Genomic DNA, 21,035 nt, shown 5'->3' with positions numbered 1-21,035 from the left:
ATTAGCAAGTTGATTCATTCACACTAGCTGTGTCAATCTCTGCCTATATGCAAATGAATGCAGGCTAGCTGTCCATCACTTGTATCCCCCTCTATTTCTTTGTAATTGGAGGTGACCAACTATAAAGTTGACTGACTGCTGAGGTTTTCAGTTTTTAATGGACAGACTGCATGTATTTATTTCATTTATAATATTATATCATAGCATTTATAATATAATATAATATAATGTTTATTTCATAATTCATCAGATATTCTGCATTAAAATACCTACTAAAATGTGGCCAATCAACATGAAGTCTTTGAAATTCAAACTTCTGTGGAATAGCATCATGAAAAAGAGGTTTTCCTTCTCGCTCAAATCCTCCAATTAGAAATCCTCCTTCATAACCTCTAGAATAAACTCCTCCATCATAATCACGCAGAACTGAAAATAAAAATTATATCAAACAATCTTTAATGCTTAACAATTATCTTTTGAAAAATAAAAACAATTTGGTGTTTTATGATTAAAAATAAAAGATAAACAATTATGCAAATTCAAGAATACACACTATACATATATTACCAAAAACTTTTGTTCTGACTTAAACATATTAGGTCAGTACTCTTGGCAAAGAATAAAAATTTGCTAACACTTTTTTTTTTACCCAAAGGGAGTAAAAGCAAAGCCATTTAGCCTAACTTTCTGAAAGATTGATGGCCTATCAATCTCCACTTATAACCGTCCCTGATAGCCAGTCCAAACCATCAATGATCTACTAAAGGCATCAAAGAAGGAGTGAAGAGCAAACTGTTGCCATCTCTCATAGTCCATACACTATTTCAGGCACTAATATGGTCTATGGTTGATTTCATTTTGCAGGATTAAAAACCAGAGATTCCGGGAGGAGAAGTCTTACTGTACTAAAGATCTAACTTGGGAACCAGCTGAAAAAAATGCCTAGATAAAGTTACTGTAGTTGGCAACTAGAATCGAACTTACAACAGGCTTTCTTTCAGCAGCCTAGCAGTACAGAAGCAAACACCATTGAAAACGCATTTAATATTTTTATTTTTAACACTCTATCAGAAAAGACCATCAGTGATATGTTTTGCACTGTAGTAACTTTCTAAATACTATTACTACACATACAGTAAGACCCAGTTTAACATTGATTCAGTATAACACGGTTGTTTTCCGAATCCTAGAAAAGCGCTAAATATTCCATGATTTGATATAACGTGGCTCTAATAAAAGCCTAAAAAAAAAAGCACAAAATTTACACTGATTCAATTTATTGCTGTATTTCCCTTGATTCGTATATAATACAATTATTTCCAAACCAATCAGTGAAAGGTGACAATTCATCACAGCACTGTAATTCACCTAAACCCTAAATCTATGTCGTACATTGCGTAGTTGTTCACTGGCAGTGAAACAGTGTCCATGCTATCAATACGAACTGGAATGCTGTATTAAACATTATTTATGTGCTGTAATCATTGATATTATTGACAAAGGAAATCAACAAAAATTCTATTTGTTCATTAAAAATTAATCATTACTACCATTTTTTTAAATTATTCAAAATGAGTGGGTGTAAAGATGATAAAACAAAATCGATACGAAAAAGCATTTCGCTTGACATTAAAATGCAGTTGCTACGGCAATTAGAAAAAGATGACCATCAAGTTGACATTGGAGCTGCTTTTAATTTGTCTACTTCTACTATACGAACGATTTTAAAAAAACAAGGACAAAATTAAGTGTTCAACAACCACAAGGTCTTCTGCAACAAAGGTAACCCAATCCAGAAGCAATGTTTTAGAGGAAACGGAGAAACGTCTTTCCATTTGGATTGATGATGAAACCAAATGTAACATGCCATTAAGTCAGGCAATAATCATGGAAAAAACCAGAAGCATTTTTAATCATATTCAAAAACAAAGAGAGGATATGAGCAAAAACTTTGCAGCGAGCAGAGGTTGATTTGATAGATTTAAAAAAAAAAAAAGCAACCCCCTACAACATTTGAATCACTGGAGAAGCAGCGAGAAGAAAACAATAAATGACACTAGACGACTTCATCACTAGAAAAATCAAGAATTTCAGAAGAGCCAGAACCTTCAACAGCACAAAATTAAACTTTGTACATGTATTTCTGTGTACATACATATATGTGTTATGTATATTTTGCAAGTTAATATAAAAATAACTTAAAAGTAAAACTTGTTTATTCTTGGTCACATGTTCCCCTATCCCTATTTACTATGAATTAAAATGACTCCGTTTAAAGCTGTTTTGTTTAGCACTTTGTCTTCTAAGAACGCATCCTGAGTGTTAATCAGGGCATTACTGTACTTGAGTACACTGTGTAGGTGATAGATGCATTATGACAGACCGTCTGTTTGAAAACAGACTTTAATTAAAAAAACAGCTACCAATTTTAAAATAATTACTATTAGTTTTATATCTAAGTGATTAAAGGCTATTGAGAAGAATTTCAAATTTACAAACAATACATGTATATCAATTTACTATTCTCTTAATTTTAATAGCATTGTCTGAATAATACATTTTTCCTTCTTCAGCAGAAATACTGTATTTGTATTAATTTTTATAGTTATTTTGCCTATTTTTATTATTATTATTATTATACTGGGGTGCTTAAGGGTCAAAGCTGTATAACTGAGAGGAGACCTCCACATAGCCTTTAAAGGAATGCGGAGGACCGAGCAGGGCTTCTGACCTAATGTCGAATCCTCACCTTCTCATGATGCACCCTGTTAGGTATCTACAAGGATAGTGAACGAACGAGGATGGGCTGACTTTATTGCTTAAACCACAATATAAAATGATGGTACAACATGACATAATTTCATGCCGGCTGGGGCATCACCTGGTTAAACAAGGCCCTCATTGTTTTTGCCAGGGAACCATGGCAAACAGCAAAAGGTAAGCTAAACCAAACTTGGAGATTTAGTGGCAAACCTTGAAGAAAACCCTGATCGATTCAGCCAGAGAGACATGTTGTGAGGTTGTCTGCAAGGATAGAAAAATCAGAACTCAATGGTGGACACAGGAAGTTAAAGATGCAGTGAAAGAAAAGAAGAAAGCATATCAAAAGTTCGTTCCTGGGAAATAAGTCAGCTTGTGCTCTTAGAGAATACAGAGACAAATGCAAGAAAGCTAAACACTACATAAAAGTAGCTAAACAAGTCATGGGAAGACTTCAGTAAGAACATAGAAAATAAATATCAAGGTAAGATATTCTGTAGATTGTTGAAGAAGCTCAGAAATGGAGGAAAGAGTGCTGTAAAAGGAATAAGAGATGATAAAGGTGACATGAATGATATCCTTGATGTATGGAGTAATTTTCGAAAAATTGCTAAATGAAACAATCAGTGATAGCACAGTGGTAAAAAACACTGACCGGGCATACAATCAGGAATACATATCCATAATTGAAGTAGAAAAAGTGATCAAAAGCCTGAAATGTGGAAAGGTAGCTGGAGTAGATGATATTCAACCAGAAATGCTCAAGTATGGAGGTATAAAGTTCTTATAGTTGCTTCATTGCATAGTTCAGATGGCCTGAAACAGAGGGATGAATTCTAGATGATTGGAGTAGTGTTCTCATAGTATCCATATATATAAAGGGAAATAAAATTGAATGCGAGAATTACAGAGGTATTTCTCTACTGAGTGTTCCTGGTAAGATTTATGCACGCATACTTGAGAAACAGTTGAAAAGGATTGTGGCAGAGAAGCTGGATTCAGGTCAAATAGAGGCTATCAGGATGAGATTTTCACTTTACGACAAATAGTTGAGAAATCATGGGTATATAACAAAGATCTGTATTTAAGTTTTGTCGATCTGGAAAAGGCATATGACAAGGTGCCAAGAGAGAAGCTATTCAGGATGCTATGGTTATATGGTGTGAATGGGGCATTATATCAAGCAATACTTAGTCTTTCTTTGAGTTGGAAGTCAGCAGTAAGAATTGAAGGAAGTACAGAAAGATGGGTTGATATTAAATCTGGTGTCAGACAAGGATGTAAATTATCCCCTCTGTTATTCATTACCTACATGGATCACATTATGAAGGAAAGTGGTATGAAATCTTATATCAAAACTGGAGATGTTAATCTCAGCTCTTTACTTTATATAGATGATGTTATACTTTTAAATAAATCCAGTACAAGTTTGCAAAATTCCCTGACTAAATTGAATAACTGTTGTATTCAATTTGGTATGAAAATCAATGATAAGACAATGAAAATAGGCAGAAACATTGAAAATACCAACTGCATTGTAAATGGAGAACCTATAGAACAAGTAAAACATTTCAGCTACCTAGGTACAATTTTTAGTGAAGATAGTAAATTAAATATGCAAAAAGACAACAGAATCAACAAAGCTGGTATGGTAGGAAGTCAACTGAATAAATTTATATGGAAAAAGAAAGAAATTAGTCAAAACACTAAATTAGCTGTATACAAGACAGTGTGGAAACCAATTTTAACTTATGGATCTGAGAGCTGAGTTACAAATAAAACACTTGACCAAAGACTAGAGACCACAGATATGAGATTTCTAAGAAAAATTAGGGGCATGAACAGATGGTATCAATGGCATTATCATATTTAAACTGAGGATATTAGGAAAGAACTTGATATTGTTAGCATCCAGGAATGTGTTAGTAGAGCTAATCTCAGGTGGTATGGTCACTTATACAGAATGAGAAAGGAAAGATTAGCAAAAGACGTGTTCTCGGCCAGGTTGGCAGAAAAAAGATCTAGAGGAAGACCAAGATACAGGTGAATTAATACAGTAAAAAAGTGTCTTGGAAGATATAAGATCTGATAATGTTGGAGTCTTCACAGATAACAGATTGATTTGGAGGAAAATAGTTGATAGGAAGTTAGTAATGATGTAAGTTCTTCATGTAGTGCTATCATAATATCCTGTGCATCTCCTAAGGGTACGTGTCAGGAATTTGATGATAATTTTTTACTTCTCTGTGATTTCCTGTTTGCTGATCAATTTTCTTCCATTTTGATCTTCAAGAGCTATAATATTTTTTCTTCCATATGAAAGGTTATTTCTTGGAATTCTAAGGGTTCCATTTTCAACAAAGATTTTTTGGATCATATCATCTTCTTCTTTGTTAATATTGTCTTTTATATTCATCATTATTGCCTTATTTATTATTGTTATTTCAATAGTTCCTCTTTTCCCTTCTGCAATCAATTGTTTTCTCTTTTCAATAAAATTTATTGTTTTTTCTGATAGGTCCAGCTCCTTTTGTTTTCTTTTAACTTTTGTGCTAATTCAATAAGAATGATTATATGTGTTAAATTTAGTCAATAAGAATGTTTCTTATTTTTAATCCTTTGTGGTCAAATGCTTATTCCTGCATTTGATATCCGTTGTATATTTTTAAGCTTCTTTTCCACTGGCATCTTAAAGGTATCTCTATTTGTGTGAAGCGCTTAAGCTTTTATAATATTTTTCCTTTCTGGCAATATGATTCTCTCTAGGCTTTCACCATTATTTCTATTTCCCTCTCCCCATTCTGTGATCAGATGTGATTGCCAATATGGTTTAAAACGCTAACATCCATGAAATTATGAGTGCTTGAAGAATGTATGAAATCTATTTTTCATTTTTTGTTGTCCCATTCATGCTCAGCCAAGTCCATCTTCTGTTGGGTCTCTTCTTGAAGAAGGTATTCAGGGCTTTGAAGTTAGTCAGTTGCAAGAAGTGATCAGCATGTCTCTCCTTTCATTCCAAAAGCCTGATCAATATTTTCCTAAAACGTCATTATTATCCTTCTTAACTCCCAGTTTCAAGTTGAAATCTCCATTATATTGATACTTATCTTTATCTATTGCTTTTTTGACATCTTAATAAAATATTTCCATTTCATCATTATCACTTTTGCTTGTTGGGCTATAAACCTGTACTATTTTGATATGTTCTGTCATTAATTTTTAATTTTACAGAAGCTACTCTATCAGATAAACCTTTAAAGATGAATATTCTATCTGAAATACATTTGTTTACAAGAAAGCCAACTCCTTTTGATCTTGAATCTTCTAGTCGTCCTTTCCAGTAAAATGTATTGCCTAAATGTAGTGTAAGACAGTTTCTGCTTTTCTTTTAATTTCTGATAGTCCAATAATGTTCCACTTTATCTTGTTCAGTTCACTTTCGTTCTTCTATTCTATACTGTGTTCCCAGTGTTCTTACATTATATGTTATTAAAGTTATAAATTAACAAATAAATTAGTTATTAATCTTCTCTTCTTGCTAGCCAATAAACAACAATTTATAGAAAACTGCCACTGATCTTTTGTAATTATTGCTGTGATCATTAGTTTCTATCACTGTTGGGCATGTGTCCTTCAAGCATTTAAGAATGCTAACATAAGTTCAGAGGATTAATGTGCTTAATTATAAATTAATTATTTCATTCCTTCTTCCACGTAGTTATTCTTCTCAAAAACTTCAATATGAGTCCTCAAAGTATCCACTTAAAAATCTATGAATGTTAAATTTGGTGTAAGCAGCGCTGACATTCAAACAGGAGATAAAGATGAGTTCTTCACTCTCTGCAGATGAAGTTACTCTTACATAAATGTGGTGCAAGTCGTGAAGAATTTTTAGCCTAATTAAATAACTGCTGTAAAAAATTTTAAATAAAAATTAGTAATAAAAAGGATAAACTGAGAAAATAGACAAAATTATAAATCAACTACATTTTCAAATAGTGAATCCATAGAATAGATTACACATTTTAGTAATTTAGGCACATGTTTTTTCAAAGTAAATAAGGAAACAGATAACAGAATATGTAAAGTGCAAATATTGTTGGAAGCTAGTTGAATAAACTAGCTTCCAACTCAACCAAAATAACAAAAATAACAATACAGAAGACTAATTATAAATTAGGATCTAGGAGATAATAAGATTAGAGACCAGAAATAAGAGTTTCAAAAAAATTAGAGGAGTGAACAAATGGTATAAATAGCAGAATTTTATTTAAAATGAAGAATATGTGAGATAATCTACAATGGTGTGTTCACTTAAACAGAATCCGCGAGGGTATTCAATGTGAAGAATCATGACAAGGACTTTCCAACTGATGGTGAGTTAGCTGGTCTGCTAACTCACCATCAATTTCTCACTCATGGAAAAAAAAATGGAAATAGTTTAATGGAAAAAAAACAAAAAGATGTTTAAAGCTAATAATTAACTAAATTTATGCTGTGGTCACCAAGGCACAAAGAAATATATTGAGCACGTGCAGGCACACTAGTAGGAAGTCAAACACAGACATGGTAAATGTCTGTGTTTGACTACACAGACATGCAGGGAGGCTCCTACAGTCCTAACTGGCACCCTTTATGGGTGTGTGGTGCTAACTACTTGATGAAAGTCTCAAAATGATGGTCTCCCAGATATCTGGCAATGTAATGCAGCCAAATTTGTTTAAGTTTGAGGAATATTGTAGTGCTGCTGCAGATTCCAGAAATAATCTCTCTTATTTAAATCTGTTTCTGTATAAGAGGGAGCTCTCCCCCCCCCCCATTCCATGGCTCTCTGGTAATTTGCATCCATGACATGGTCTATCATTCCAGAAGTCATTCTGGAAAATGTTTCTGCAAATTACAGATGGTAATCAAAACCGCCATTCAATACTTTCATAGTGCATTCACAATGTTTAAAAAATAATATTAAAAACAATTTCAGAACATTCTGTTGGGTCCTACAAATTGTCTCAATTAAATTTACATCAATCTGATTAGCAAGTGCTGGTACTGATCTACAGGAATGGACAAAAATCACTAAACAAAGTTTAAGTTAAAAGTCATTTTGAAAGATAACCCTTCTCATGTTGCTTTATGCATTTGCTTTTGTGCCTATAACAGTCATTCTAGTTGGATGAATTTTGCTAAAACTTAGTATTCTGGATATTTATTAATGGTTTACTATTTTGATTTTGGTTTAAATACACATTTTAATCACAGAGTTGACTTCAAAATCACAATTTTATAATAATCAAAATTCCAATTAAGTAAAGGTTCAACATTTCTGTAACTAACATGCAATTATTAATATCACAGGCATGATGGTATTATGATCATCCATATTTCAGATCCAATACTGTCCTGAGAACCATAAAATTCAATGCCTATGCATAATTAGACATTTTCTGTATATAAATATCAAAAGAAGCAAAATAGGAGTATTTTTTTATTTAAAAAAGTTAATTCAATCTTACTTGGTGGAGGTGAAACAAGATCTGGTACAGGATGAGTTATTACATAAGCATTTGCAGCTGAATGAATAGGAACACGAAACTGAGGAACACATCTCTGTCCTAACTGTCGAGACCACTATACAGAGTTTAAAAAAAAAAAAAAAAAAAAGAGGGTTATATGATACTATCAAAAGATGTATTTTTAACACAAGTATTAAGTTAATACACACACAAGACAACATAGGCTGGTCTGTATATCTGGAGTTGTGGTGAAGGTACTGGAGAGATTGGTGAGAGGTAGGATACAGAAATGGGTTGATAACAGCAGTATTCTCTATGGTTATCAGCATGGGTTTGTTAAAGGGAGATGTTTTTCTAACTTATTTATGCACTATAACAAGGTGACAAATACCTTGGACATGGGATATGCATATACAATAGCATATTTAGATTTTGCAAAAGCTTTTGATAGACTGCCACATGACAATCTGTTAAATAAATTGAAACAGATGGAACTGGATAATAGACTTCTGAGGTGGATCAGTGACTGGATGTCAGATAGGTATCAGAAAGTTGTATAATGGGAGTGCAGTATCCCAAAAGAGGAAGGTCACTAGTGGTGTGCTGCAGTTAATGATTAATGATAGTTAATGATTAACTAGTGATATGCAGATGATGTAAAATTGGTGGATCAGTGACTGGATGTCAGATAGGTATCAGAAAGTTGTATAATGGGAGTGCAGTATCCCAAAAGAGGAAGGTCACTAGTGGTGTGCTGCAGGAGTCAGTTTGGAACCACTGTTGTTCAATTTGTATATTAATGATTAACTAGTGATATGCAGATGATGTAAAATTGGGGAGAGCAATTCACTGTCAAGCGGATGTTATGGCCTTACAGGAGGACTTGAATAAATTGCAAGAGTAAGCAAGCACGTGGAACTGTCAGTTCAGTGTTGCAAGCGTAAGGTTTTGAAATTTGGTAAGCAATAATGGGATGCAAAGTATACACTTGGTGGGGAAACTTTAAAGGAGATAGAGGAGATGAGAGATCTGGGAGTGGTGGTAGATAAGAATCTGAAATTCAGGGGCCACATTGCACAAGTTGTGAACATGTCACATCGGATGATGGCAGTGATGTTGAGGACCCTAACAAGTAGAAATAGAGAGATTATGATACCACTGTATAAGGCCTTGATCAGGCCTCATATGGATTATTGTGCATAGATTTGGTCACTTGGTTTTCATGGTGACGAGGATATGTTGGAAAGGGTCCAAAGAAGATACACAAAGGTGGTCGGTGGTCTTTGGAATGTGAAGTATGAGGACAGATTGAGAGAATGTAAGTTTCAAAGCTTTGTGAATGGGAGGAAGAGGGGGGGGATATGATTGAGACATATTTTCATGGAGAGTGGCTGATGAGTGGAATGCATTGCCTGAGTCCTCTCATGATGAGTCTGACTCCATGGAGGTCAGATGTTAATAATAATAATCATAATAATACAAGCTGGTACACTATGACTCTCTCTCTCTCCTGAGTATAAAAACTCAACCACAAAAATATCTTCTTCATCATCATCATCATGTGCTTTGAGGACATAGGGCTATTATGATGTTCTAGCCTCAGAAGTTAGCAGTAAGTCATTCCAATGGAAGACAGTCTTGTTGTTACTGATGGTTTATAATGAAGAACTTGTTTAAGTAGTCTATCAATTTGCATTCTTTTAACATATGCCAAACTCTGCATCTATATTTATTTTCATCATTATTGGTTCCTGATTTAATCCTTTTGTTATTTCTTTATTTCTTTTATGATTAAAGAGGGTATACTGTTTTCTTCATATCACTTTAGCTGCTATTAATCTATACTTATATTTTTGTTGCATCGTTCAAAATTCTCCTCTACATAGTAGTGTTGGTAAAGCTATTAGCTATTTATTATACCATAAACTTTTGTTCAAGTTTGGTTTGAGAGCATAATTTATTACACCTGTTATTTTTAGAAATTTTGTAATTTTCATATTAATTTCTTTTCATCTTCAATATGAAATCATGCATCATCCTAAATATATAAAGGAATTAACTTGCTCTAGAATTTTGTTACTTATTACTATTTAACTCTAATTGGATCCTGGCCTTTAAAAGCCTTCTTTTATTTATTTATATTTATGTGTTTCTTTTTTGTTGTTGTTGAAATTATCATTCCAAAATCTTCAGTTATATATTTTAGGACTTAGAAGAGTTTTAAGATTATTTTCAGAATCATTTAATTATCACTTAATCACTGACAAAAAAAAAAAAGTTTTTAAATCCACCTTAGAAGATAGTTTAATAACTTTATAGTTCTTTCTATTCCATTTTATAATTAAATAATATATGAGGTCTGACACAGAAAAAAAATGAGACTGTGTATCTCTTTTTATTTAACAAATTGAGAAAATTAACTACAATCTCCTTCAAAATAGTTCCATCCTGAGTTGGCATGCAGCTGCATACGATGCTGCCAACGTTTAAAGCAATTCTGTAGATCATTTTCTGAAAGGCTGTTGAGGATTTCCATCGTTTTTGCTTTCACATCTTCTACTGATAAAAAATAGGTTCCTTTGAGCACTGACTTGATCTTTGGGAAGAGGTAGAAGTCGGAGGGAGCCAGGTCTGGCAAATAGAGTAGGTGCTCAAGAACAGTGATGTTGTGATTAGCTAAAAACTGCTTCACAGACAAAGCATTGTGGGCTGGCGTGCTGTTTTGATGCAAAATCCAACCGTTTCTCCACAATTCTGGTTGTTTCCTTCTCATGCGTTCATGCAATTTCGTCAAGCCTTTCAAGGTAATACTGCTGATTTACTGTCTGGCCACTGGGAACCCACTCTGCCATTACTATACCCTGGATATCAAAAAAAACAATTAACATGGCCTTGAACTTTGAACGACTCTTGTGCTTTTTTTTGGTCTTGGAGATGTTGCTGACTTCCACTGCATTGATTGTCGCTTAGTTTCCAAATCTTACGTAAATATCCAAGTTTCATTACAAGTAATTACCGAATTCAACAAATCTGGTTCATCGTTAATGCATTTCAAAACGTCCAAACACAGTTCCTTGTGTCATTCTTTTTGTTCATCTGACAACATTTTTGGAACCATTTCTGCACAAGTTCAATTCTTCCATTAAAATGCATCAAACACTTTCCCTGTCCAAATGAACTTTCTCAGCTACAGCTCGAACACCCAACCTTCTGTCTTTTCGAATCACATCTCACACTTTTTTTAATGTTTAATCAGTAATTGCTGTGCATGGATGGCCTGGGCAATTATCATTTTTCACGCTTTCTCTGCCTTCTGAAAATCATTTGTGCCATTCAAAAATGCATGCACGAGACATGCACTCTTCACCATAAACCTCAGTCAATAATTGAAAAGTTTCCGTCGCAGATTTCTTCAGTTTCGCAAGAAACTTGATGTTAACTCACTGTTCACTCTTGCATTGCAACATTTTCTGACTGAGGGTAGGAAAATATATATGAGCACGCATCCACTCATACTGAGTAAAGTGATGGAGCTGAGCCTTGTCTCACCGTGACAGGTTAGAACATGCTCTATACCAATTGCATTGTCTCTCCCCTCCCAATCTCCATTCCCAAGCTATAGAGTTAGTCTTTTTTTTTTGTGTGTGTGTCGGATATTAAAGTACAGTCATACCCCGACTTAAGCGAATCCGGAGTTACGTGGTTTCTTATATGTATCTATTCCTGTCCCGCTTTACGCCTCACCACTAGTCGTATCTTTCCGGTGCCAGCCGCATTCGCCAGTGTCACATATGCTGTGAACAAGCACTGACGTGTTTCGAGCGGTCTCCATTCATACACGATTTTTATAGTCTACAAACCTTGCGATTGTTTAATGTTATGTTCTTGATAAAAATTTTATCACATAAAAAATAATAATGTCATCCAAAAGAAGCAAGTCCGATTCTTCTACAGCTAGCAAGAAAAGAAAAACATTGACTTTGGAAACAAAACTCAACATTATTAAGGATTTTGAAGGCGGAATGAAAATTTGTGAGCTAGCAAAGAAGTTCGACAGGAATCCACAGTAAGAACAATCATAAAAGAAAGGTTTACAGACTTTGGAGAACATAGATTCTAACGAGGAATGAATTGTAGCCACAAGGCAAGGAATAAAAAAATCATTAGCTTGCTGTGGAGAAATTTTGCGTGACAAGAAAAAGACATTATGCCGTCAGACGAATCTATTAGATTTTATGAAACCATCGACATCGAAATAACTTTTTTTTTTTTATGTATGAAAAACTACAATTATGATTATATTTCTTAAAAAATATAGGTGTTTTGTAAACCTTTGGTCCCAATTGTATGTTTGTATATATAAATTACATGCAAAATTATAGCCCGAGTTACACGAATTCGACTTACGTGTTTTTTGTGTCCCACCTACCACGTAACTTTGGGGTTTTACTGTATATTAAAAAGCGTAGTATGGGGGGTGGGGGGGTTCCCCAATCTGCTGGTGATGATATAAAATTGAGAAATAACATGTTTATTAACCCTTTAACTGCTGATTTTATATTCTACTGACATTGTCACATGTGCTGAATTAATTTTGAAAAAAAATTTATAAATAAACTGAAGTAAGAAGTCCAGACAGCATCATACATTCTTGATATACACTTGTTCACTCACAAAAATGGCAATAACAGTGTTTTATAAAATTTGCATAATCAAAGGGTGCCCACTTGATTATGCAAATTACACACATTAATTTATGTAGAAATTAATCAAAATATATAAAAAGCACTATTATTTACAACACAGTTATTACTAAGCCTGCCAAGCGCCAGAGTATGAAAATCCTAAAAATTTAGCATGGAATGATATTTTTCAAAACAGGGGTGTACACAGAGTCCAATGTCACATTTGGTGCATATATACCGGCTCTCATGACATTTCTTCTGCTCAAGAGTAGTATTGGAACAGACATAACAAACTCAAGCTGCATTCTTCTTCTTCTCGGTAGAAGGTACAAGAGAAGGGAAATGCCTTTCTTTGAGACGCAGTTTTTGATCTCCAGGTGATGGACGTCCTTTCAACCTCCCTGCTGTTCTGGGGATATGGTACTTTTGAATTATTTCCCTTGATAAGCATGAGTTGGTAGTCTGCTAAGTTTGTGTTTTTTCCAAATTTTACATTATAGAGACAGTGGGAATTTAGTATGGTCATATCCAGAAGGTGGAAAAATTGTTTTTTTGTACCACTTCATAGTTTTTCTCATACACTCAACAGAAGTGACCATCATATCTGTCCTGTCTACAGTACCCATGTTGACATTGTAATCCACCACACAATATGATTTCACAATATTTTCTCCTGTATGTCGATCTTTTTTGTCTGTCTGTGTAACATCATTTTCATGCAATGTTGTCAGCATAGAAACTTCTCTCCTGTCAAGCCACCTTATTGCAAGAATATTGCCTGTATGTTTTGCTTCTATTTGTCCCTTATTTAGTTTCTGTGAAAATGTAGGCATTCCCTTTCTATTTTTCCTGACTGTACCACATGCACTGGTCTTGTTTTTATGCAACGAGTCAAAAAATAGAGGGCTGGAATACCAGTTGTTGATCCATAGTGTGTGACCCCTATGTAAATATTTCATCATAAGTGTTTCACAACTGCACCCGACACACCAAGGTCACGCTCAGGAAAGATGTCTGTGTCCTTCCCAGTGTACACTATGAAATATGTGATGAAACCTGTTTCACGGTCACAGATGAGAAATGGTTTTATTCCGAATCGACTTCTTTTTGAAGGAATGTACTGGGCAAATGATAATCTACCTTTGAAAAGAACAAGAGTTTCATCTATACACAAATTTTGAAAGAGGTAGAACATTTCACTGAAACTTTTTCTTAGATTTTCAATTACAGATTTCAACTTATATAATCTGTCTCCTTCAGGTTGATTTTCATTATCACTAAAATGCAATAATCTAAGTAACAACAAAAATCTGTCCCGGGTCATCAAATCAGAAAACTGGGGGATTGAGAAGAGAGGATCTGTAGACCAATATTCAGAAATTTTAAGTTTATTTACCCTTGTCAATAGCAGTGTAATAGCTAGAAAAATGTAAAGTTCTTGAGGGGTGCTGTTTTTTCCACTGCTTTATTGTGAAGATGGTGTAGATGGTCTATTATTTGTGGTGAAGGTATGAAACTTGTTTGTTTCGGTAGCTATTGTTGTCATTAGTTCTATGGTAAAAAATTGTTCAAAAATATCTAAAGCTGAAGAATCATCAATGATATTACCTGTGATTATTCCTGAATTACTGCTATCAAATTCATGTATACTTGGAGTAAATGCATCATCACACCACTTGAACAATACATCTTTGGTACGAATTCGCTTATGCACGTTCGTATCGAGACTTTTGTCATTATCTTGCTCGCTTGTAACACTTTCATCACCAGGATCTTCTTCATCTGAAGTACACGATTCACTTAACTTGGACAATTCTTTTCCCGACTCATTTGTTGTTAACAATTCATCAATTTGATCATCAGTAAAATAATGTGGATATTTACTGGTAGACACCATATTGTGACATCCCTGAAATGCCTGCAGTCACGTGGTTTATGCATCGTGTTGCATATGATTAGTTGCACTAGTTCAAATTTTTCTCTTTAGATGTCATACAAGGACAGAAACCCAAGTCAAATAAACTTCAATTGGTTGGCAATAGATGGAAGAACCTACCCGGGAAGTTTGAATATCTTACGACGATTCTTTCCATACTAAAAAATTGTCTGAATATGGGAGGAGCGCCAACCGTACATATATGGGCTCAGCAAAGCAGGAGTGTATTTCCGAGCCAGGAAATACACTCCTGCTTTGCTCTCAGCAGTTAAAGGATTAAATATCTTCAAGTTTATTAAAACTTGATAGCTAATACTTCTCAAGTATAATACTAGCAAAAAGTGACAAGCAAACAGTTAAATAACATTAAAATAGAGCACAAATAATTTGAATGTGGAAACACTCTCCATTTTCTCTCTCGATCTCTCTGTCTCTAGGAGTGAGAGAGAGAGAGAGAGAGAGTGATGAATGTGAATGTGAATGTGTGTTAGGGTGAGAAATAAGTGTTTGAAGAACTGCTCACATCCTAAGAAAATGTTTTAACTTTTCTAATGGTTTTCACCAATTCAAAGTAGTGACTTTCTTTTATCCTTCTGCCAAAGACAAAGTGCATCTTTGGTCTTTTCCTAATATACACAAAATTCCATCCTCATATCTCAATTATAATAGTAAAAGTGGTTGGTGAGTGGAATTCATTGCCTAAGAGAGCAAGTAGTGAGTATGAGAAATTAAATGAGATGAAGATACAATCTGATGAGCTTTGTGTGTGACAGTAGATCCCGCTCAGAATAAATCTTATAATTCCATGGAAATATGATTATGTTAATAATAATAAAAACGAAACTGCAAAGTCATCTCTCTCTCTCTCTCTCATTCTTTATAGGAAAAAAAAACAGACTTAACTATGGACAGCAGTATCTTATGAAACAGAAAAATTTTATATGGTTCACTTTGAAGAACAACTGTTTACTACTATATTTCCACAACTTTTGTTTGATCTACTGCATGAAGATCTGTAAATCAAGGTTTCTTGGTGATGAGGAGGTGGAGAGGTGAAAAGGGGGTGATATGATTGAGACATAAATTACTGAGGGATTTTTACAAGATTAATTCAGAGGAAATTTTTCAGAACAGGTCTGGTGGTGGAAGAACTAGGGCTATTAGTGGAAACTGAGTAAGGATGCAATTAGCAAGGGTATTAGAACTAAGTTTTTTGCTTGGAGAGGTGAATAAGTGGAACAGGTGCTATAAAGGTGACAAATACCTTGCACAGGGGAGATGCATATACAGTGGTGTACTTAGATTTTTCAAAGGCTTTTGATAGACTGCCATGTTACAAGCTCTTAAATAAATTGAAACAGATGGGATTGGATAACAGACTTCTGAGTTGAATCAGTGACTGGCTGTCGCATAGGTATCAGAAGTTGTATATGGGGGTGCAGTATTCCAAAAGAGAAAGTTCACTAGTGGTGTGCCACAGGGTCAGTTCTGGGGGTCATTGTTGTTAAATTTGTTTGTTAATGATATTGGGATGGATTTAACTAGTGATATACAGCTTTTGCAGATGATGCAAAACTGGGGAGGACAATACAGTCAAGCTGATGGTTATGACCTTACATGAATGGGCAGGTAAGTGGAACTATCAGTTCAATGTTGCAAAGTGTAAGGTTTTGTTTTGAGATTTAGTAAGCAATGATGGGATGCAAAGTATATGCTTGGTGAGGAGAGATGTCACCGGGTGCCATGACTATGAATTAGTTCAGAGCAAAGTATGATAGATAGTGCACAAATGTTAAATAGTTCTTGAATTGATGTTTAGGGCCTCACTCGATGAACTTGTTGATGAGTCTAAGGATTCCTTGGAGTAGCCTGTAATTATTATTATTATTATTATTATTGCATAACACCTCCAGGGAGTCCAAAGACTCATCGAGAGAGGGTACCTACTCTACAACTTCCGTCTCCACCACTCAACTCACTCCACCAACTGCAACTACCTTCATCATCTATACCAAAGCCATCTACCACCACTAGTATTTTCACAGACAATCACAAACATCCATGCCCATGGCAGAATTCAAACCCGCAGCCTTTTGGCTGGAAAGTGGATACACTAACCACTCGACCAACTATGCAGGCATAATAATAATTGTTTTCATTGACGATATCTTAGCCATCTGGCCTGCCTCTAAAATGACTGAGCCTCAAATTTTACTTCCTAAGATCAATAGCATACAACAAAACATAAAACTTAACATGGAAACAGAAAATGATAACTCATTAGTATAGTCATGCTAGCTTCAATTGTCTAACCAGAAATTTGGCATCATTAAAACACTTACCCATCAAGACTAGGTCATTTGCTGTAATGAAGAACTGTTAGCATATGAATATATATATATATATATATATATATATATATATAGACTGACCTTTGTTTAAATATCAACATATCCATTACAGCAAATGACCAAGTCTTGATGGGTAAGTGTTTTAATGTTAAAAATGTTCTTAAGATACTGAAAACTATACTCTGATAGGAATTTAAGTAAGATAACAATTTTTTTATGTCAGAGGTGTTTCTGAAGAACTGCTCATATCCTAAGAAAATGTTTTAACTTTTTTAATGGTTTTCACCAATTCAAAGAAGTGACACTTCCTTTTATCCTTCTGCCAAAGACAAAGTGCATCTTTGGTCTTTTCCTAATATATACAAAATTCCATCTTCATATCTCAATTATAATAATAAAACTTGTCATTCTGTTTAGGTCAGACATGAAAAAGTGGAAGGATTACATCTATTTCCAAAAACTTAATATAACTGGATTGACTGATTATAGCATAAAGAGTGGCCACCATATCAAGATTTTTCAAGGAATCTTGAATAATCCACTAGCTAAATCCAAATGAGGTTGATTTTATGTCAATAAAATCTTGCATCTGACAGACACTTACCTATAAGGTGAACATTTAATTTACTCTTCCTAAATTTTTTTCTATATCATTAAGTCAGTTTTTGGAGAGGAGACAGTTATCCAGAAGATAAACATCTACTTTATTGTTCTTAAAATTTCAACTTTCTTAATTGAGTTTGTGTGTATACAGAAAGAAAGAAAGAAAGAAAAAGAGAGAGAGAGAGAGAGTGTGTGCCAGCGTAGCTCAGTCAGTTTAGACAATGTGCTTTGTTTGGGAAAGACCTGGGTTCCAATCTATTCTAAAATGTGAAAAACCTTTATATCTGAGCTTTTCAATAGAAGATGAGTTAGCTGGTTTCATATGGTGGTAGCAAAGGTTTTCCCTTGTTTTCCTGAAAACTCAAGTTTTTCATCCCACAAAATAGTCAAATCAACACAGAAGAATGGCAACACAATTAACAGCTATGATTCACTATGCAGATAAAATTAGTTTAACATGCAATGTTTAACATGCAATGGGATATATATATATATATATATATCCCACTGAATTGATCTCTCGATCTCTCTCTCTCTCTCTCTCTCTATATATATATATATATACAGGGTGTTCGGGATAAATTTGACAGTTTCGTAAGGAAAAAGAAAATCTTCTTTGTATCTATTAAATTTAATGAATTGACAAAAAAACATTACAGGCAGAGTTAATTACAATACTATCAACAAGATTTACTCAAAATAACCACCATTAGCATCGATCACAGCTTCAATTCTGCTTCGGAACCTCGAACAAGCTGATGCTACAGTCTCCCTGGGAAGGGCCGCAAAAACTGTTTTAATTTTATCCATTAACTGGGCTTTTGTATTACTGGAAGTGCGATTGGTGTCTTTTTCAACTGCGCCCCATACAAAATAATCCATGGGGTTAAGGTCTGGGGAGTTTGGAGGCCAAACATTTGGACTGGTGAAGTCGTAGAAATTTTCAGACAACCATTTTTGACTTTTCCCAGAGGTGTGGCAAGGGGCCGAATCCTGCTGCCATACATACGGCCTACCATTGGCTACCCTTGTTATCCAGGGCTTGACTACAGTTAGCAACTCCACGAACAAAGCCCGAATTCCAATGCCAGGGTTCTTCAACACCTGTTCCTGCAGATTTGCGAGGAATTCTGCTGTACGAACGCAATCAGATCGTCTGCTAGGGATCTTTCTTCTTGCTACATCCTCGTAGTCACCATTGCAAGTCTCTAGTTCATGCCTGATTGTTTTTACTGTATTCAGGGAGCATTGGGCAGCAGTCGTAATATCCTTATTTTGATGGCGGGCACGAATCATCATGATACAAGTTATTCTCTTCCATGATTCAGGTGGGTTCCAGCTATCCATCCTTTCTGACATCTTGTATATGAATGAAGAAGGGTCCAAACTTTTAAATGAAGAGAAGTGTGTGTTAATACATGTAACTTACGGAAAAATATAATTAATTATAAATATGTCAAATTTATCCCGAACACCCTGTATATATATATATATATATATATATATAGAGAGAGAGAGAGAGAGAGAGAGAGAGAGAGAGAGAGAGAAATATTCTTCACTAGTCAAGGTTCCAATATTATCAGATTTTATATTTCAGTCTTCTAAGGCACTTCTTACTTTATCAATCCACCTAGACCTTGGTCTGGCTTTGGGTCTTTTCCTGCCATCCTGGGAAAAAAAACTTTCTTCTAACCTTTCATCTTCCATTCTGAAGCACATGATATTAGCTCTGCTAATATATTTCTGGATGTCAACAATGTCAAGTTCTTATCTAATATCTTTGCTTGTTTTTAAAATAATACTGCCACTGATGCCATCTGTTCACTCCCCTAATTTTCTCAGAAGCTACTCCAAAGATCCTCTTCCATACCTTGCCCACCCAGAGGTTTACAAAATTCAATGTACCTGTAACCTACCTTACATATGGGAAACAGGATGCACCATCCCAATCAGAAAAGATGAACACAAATGGCACATTAAATACTTCCACTATGGTACTCAGGCCTATCAGACCATGAACTCCCAAACATGCCACAGAACTGAGGAAAGGCACTAAGTCCCTACACAGCACCAGAAAGTATACCAAAATTTTCTTTCATACCAAAACCTGGTATGAAAGAAAATTTGAAGAAGTTCGTGAAATTCTAAAACATCATCCAAATCTGAACAAAAATGGATTAATTATTCCAAGAATGTGGAGGACTCATCTTCAATCCACAAAGCAACCAGAACAACCCCAGACAGAAGAAAATCTCAATATGAAAGGACTGCATAAATCGTTTAATGTAGTTACTTTTATTTTTCTCACCAGAGGTCAGGCTAGGATAAATGATTAACAAACATTCAGATTCATTTTCCTTTTGTATAGTGCAACAGCATCTAGTGTGTATATTGTACATACATATGTATGTACAATATACACACTACAACTCTCCTAAACAATTCTCAACTAACATTAAACAAGTAACAATCAAAACATCGATTGTTACTTGCTTAATGTTAAGTAAAGTAATTATTCTAACTTGTGTTGTGTCTCCATAAATTGTTCACTAAGAGTCCAGAGAGAAAGCTGGCTACCAAATTACAAAGGATGACAATTTGCTTAAAGGAACTCAATGCTAAACATGATCAAAAGCACCCTAGAAATGGCAAGGGCTGATCTGTTAATGAATTTCTCCATTATTTTGGAGAGAACTGAGTGATGGCAACTGGTCGGTGGTTGGCTGCAGTCTCATAGGTTAGATATAAGCTTGCTTTCATGCATTGGAATAAGTGCCAGCTGAATATAGAAGATTGTAGAGACAATAAAGAACAGGTGTTAGTTCTGGAGTACAATATTTGAGAGGGAAAGGAAGAGACCAAGACTACATGAAAAGGAAAAGACCAAGCTATCATTGTAGAAACTTATTAGGACAATAAGTTTCTACAAGATTGCGATCTGAGTTACCAAGAGGAGAGATGACTCTATGGTGTATCTGGAAGAAACTAGTTAAAAAAAGATAAAGAATATTGGAATGGTAGAGGGTTATCAGAAATTCAGATAGGTAGATGTATGAACTGTGCAGGCCATTGCTTATAGCAAAAACTTCTGTATTACATCCAGCATGGTCAATGGTGTTGGAAAAGGAGGAAGCAGATAGAACTGTGGATACTAAGGTTTCCTAGGAAGATGACTTCACTATTTGAA

The 21,035-nt window shown here is 34.7% G+C and overlaps 1 protein-coding gene across 5 annotated transcripts in view; it reads right to left on the bottom strand.

Annotated features, from left to right (window-relative positions):
- Positions 1 to 21,035, bottom strand: part of LOC150103490 (pyruvate dehydrogenase phosphatase regulatory subunit, mitochondrial-like) — a 184,204-nt gene that overhangs the window by 123,278 nt on the left and 39,891 nt on the right. For all 5 annotated transcript variants that reach the window (XM_090397506.1, XM_090397508.1, XM_090397509.1 and 2 more), the window contains exons 8-9: positions 8,274 to 8,388; positions 274 to 426 (exon numbers count right to left, since the gene is read on the bottom strand). In XM_090397506.1, the coding sequence (XP_090253632.1) occupies positions 274 to 426; positions 8,274 to 8,388 (268 nt within the window). The remainder of the gene's footprint in view (positions 1 to 273; positions 427 to 8,273; positions 8,389 to 21,035) is intronic.

The sequence above is a fragment of the Typopeltis vanoorti genome, chromosome 9, assembly GCF_054136105.1.
Source record: "Typopeltis vanoorti isolate ZY-2024b chromosome 9, IOZ_Tvanoo_1.0, whole genome shotgun sequence".
NCBI classification, from domain to species: Eukaryota; Metazoa; Arthropoda; class Arachnida; order Uropygi; family Thelyphonidae; genus Typopeltis; species Typopeltis vanoorti.
The sequence above is the reverse complement of the archived record's forward strand: the minus strand, read 5'-3'. Positions and strand labels throughout refer to the sequence as shown.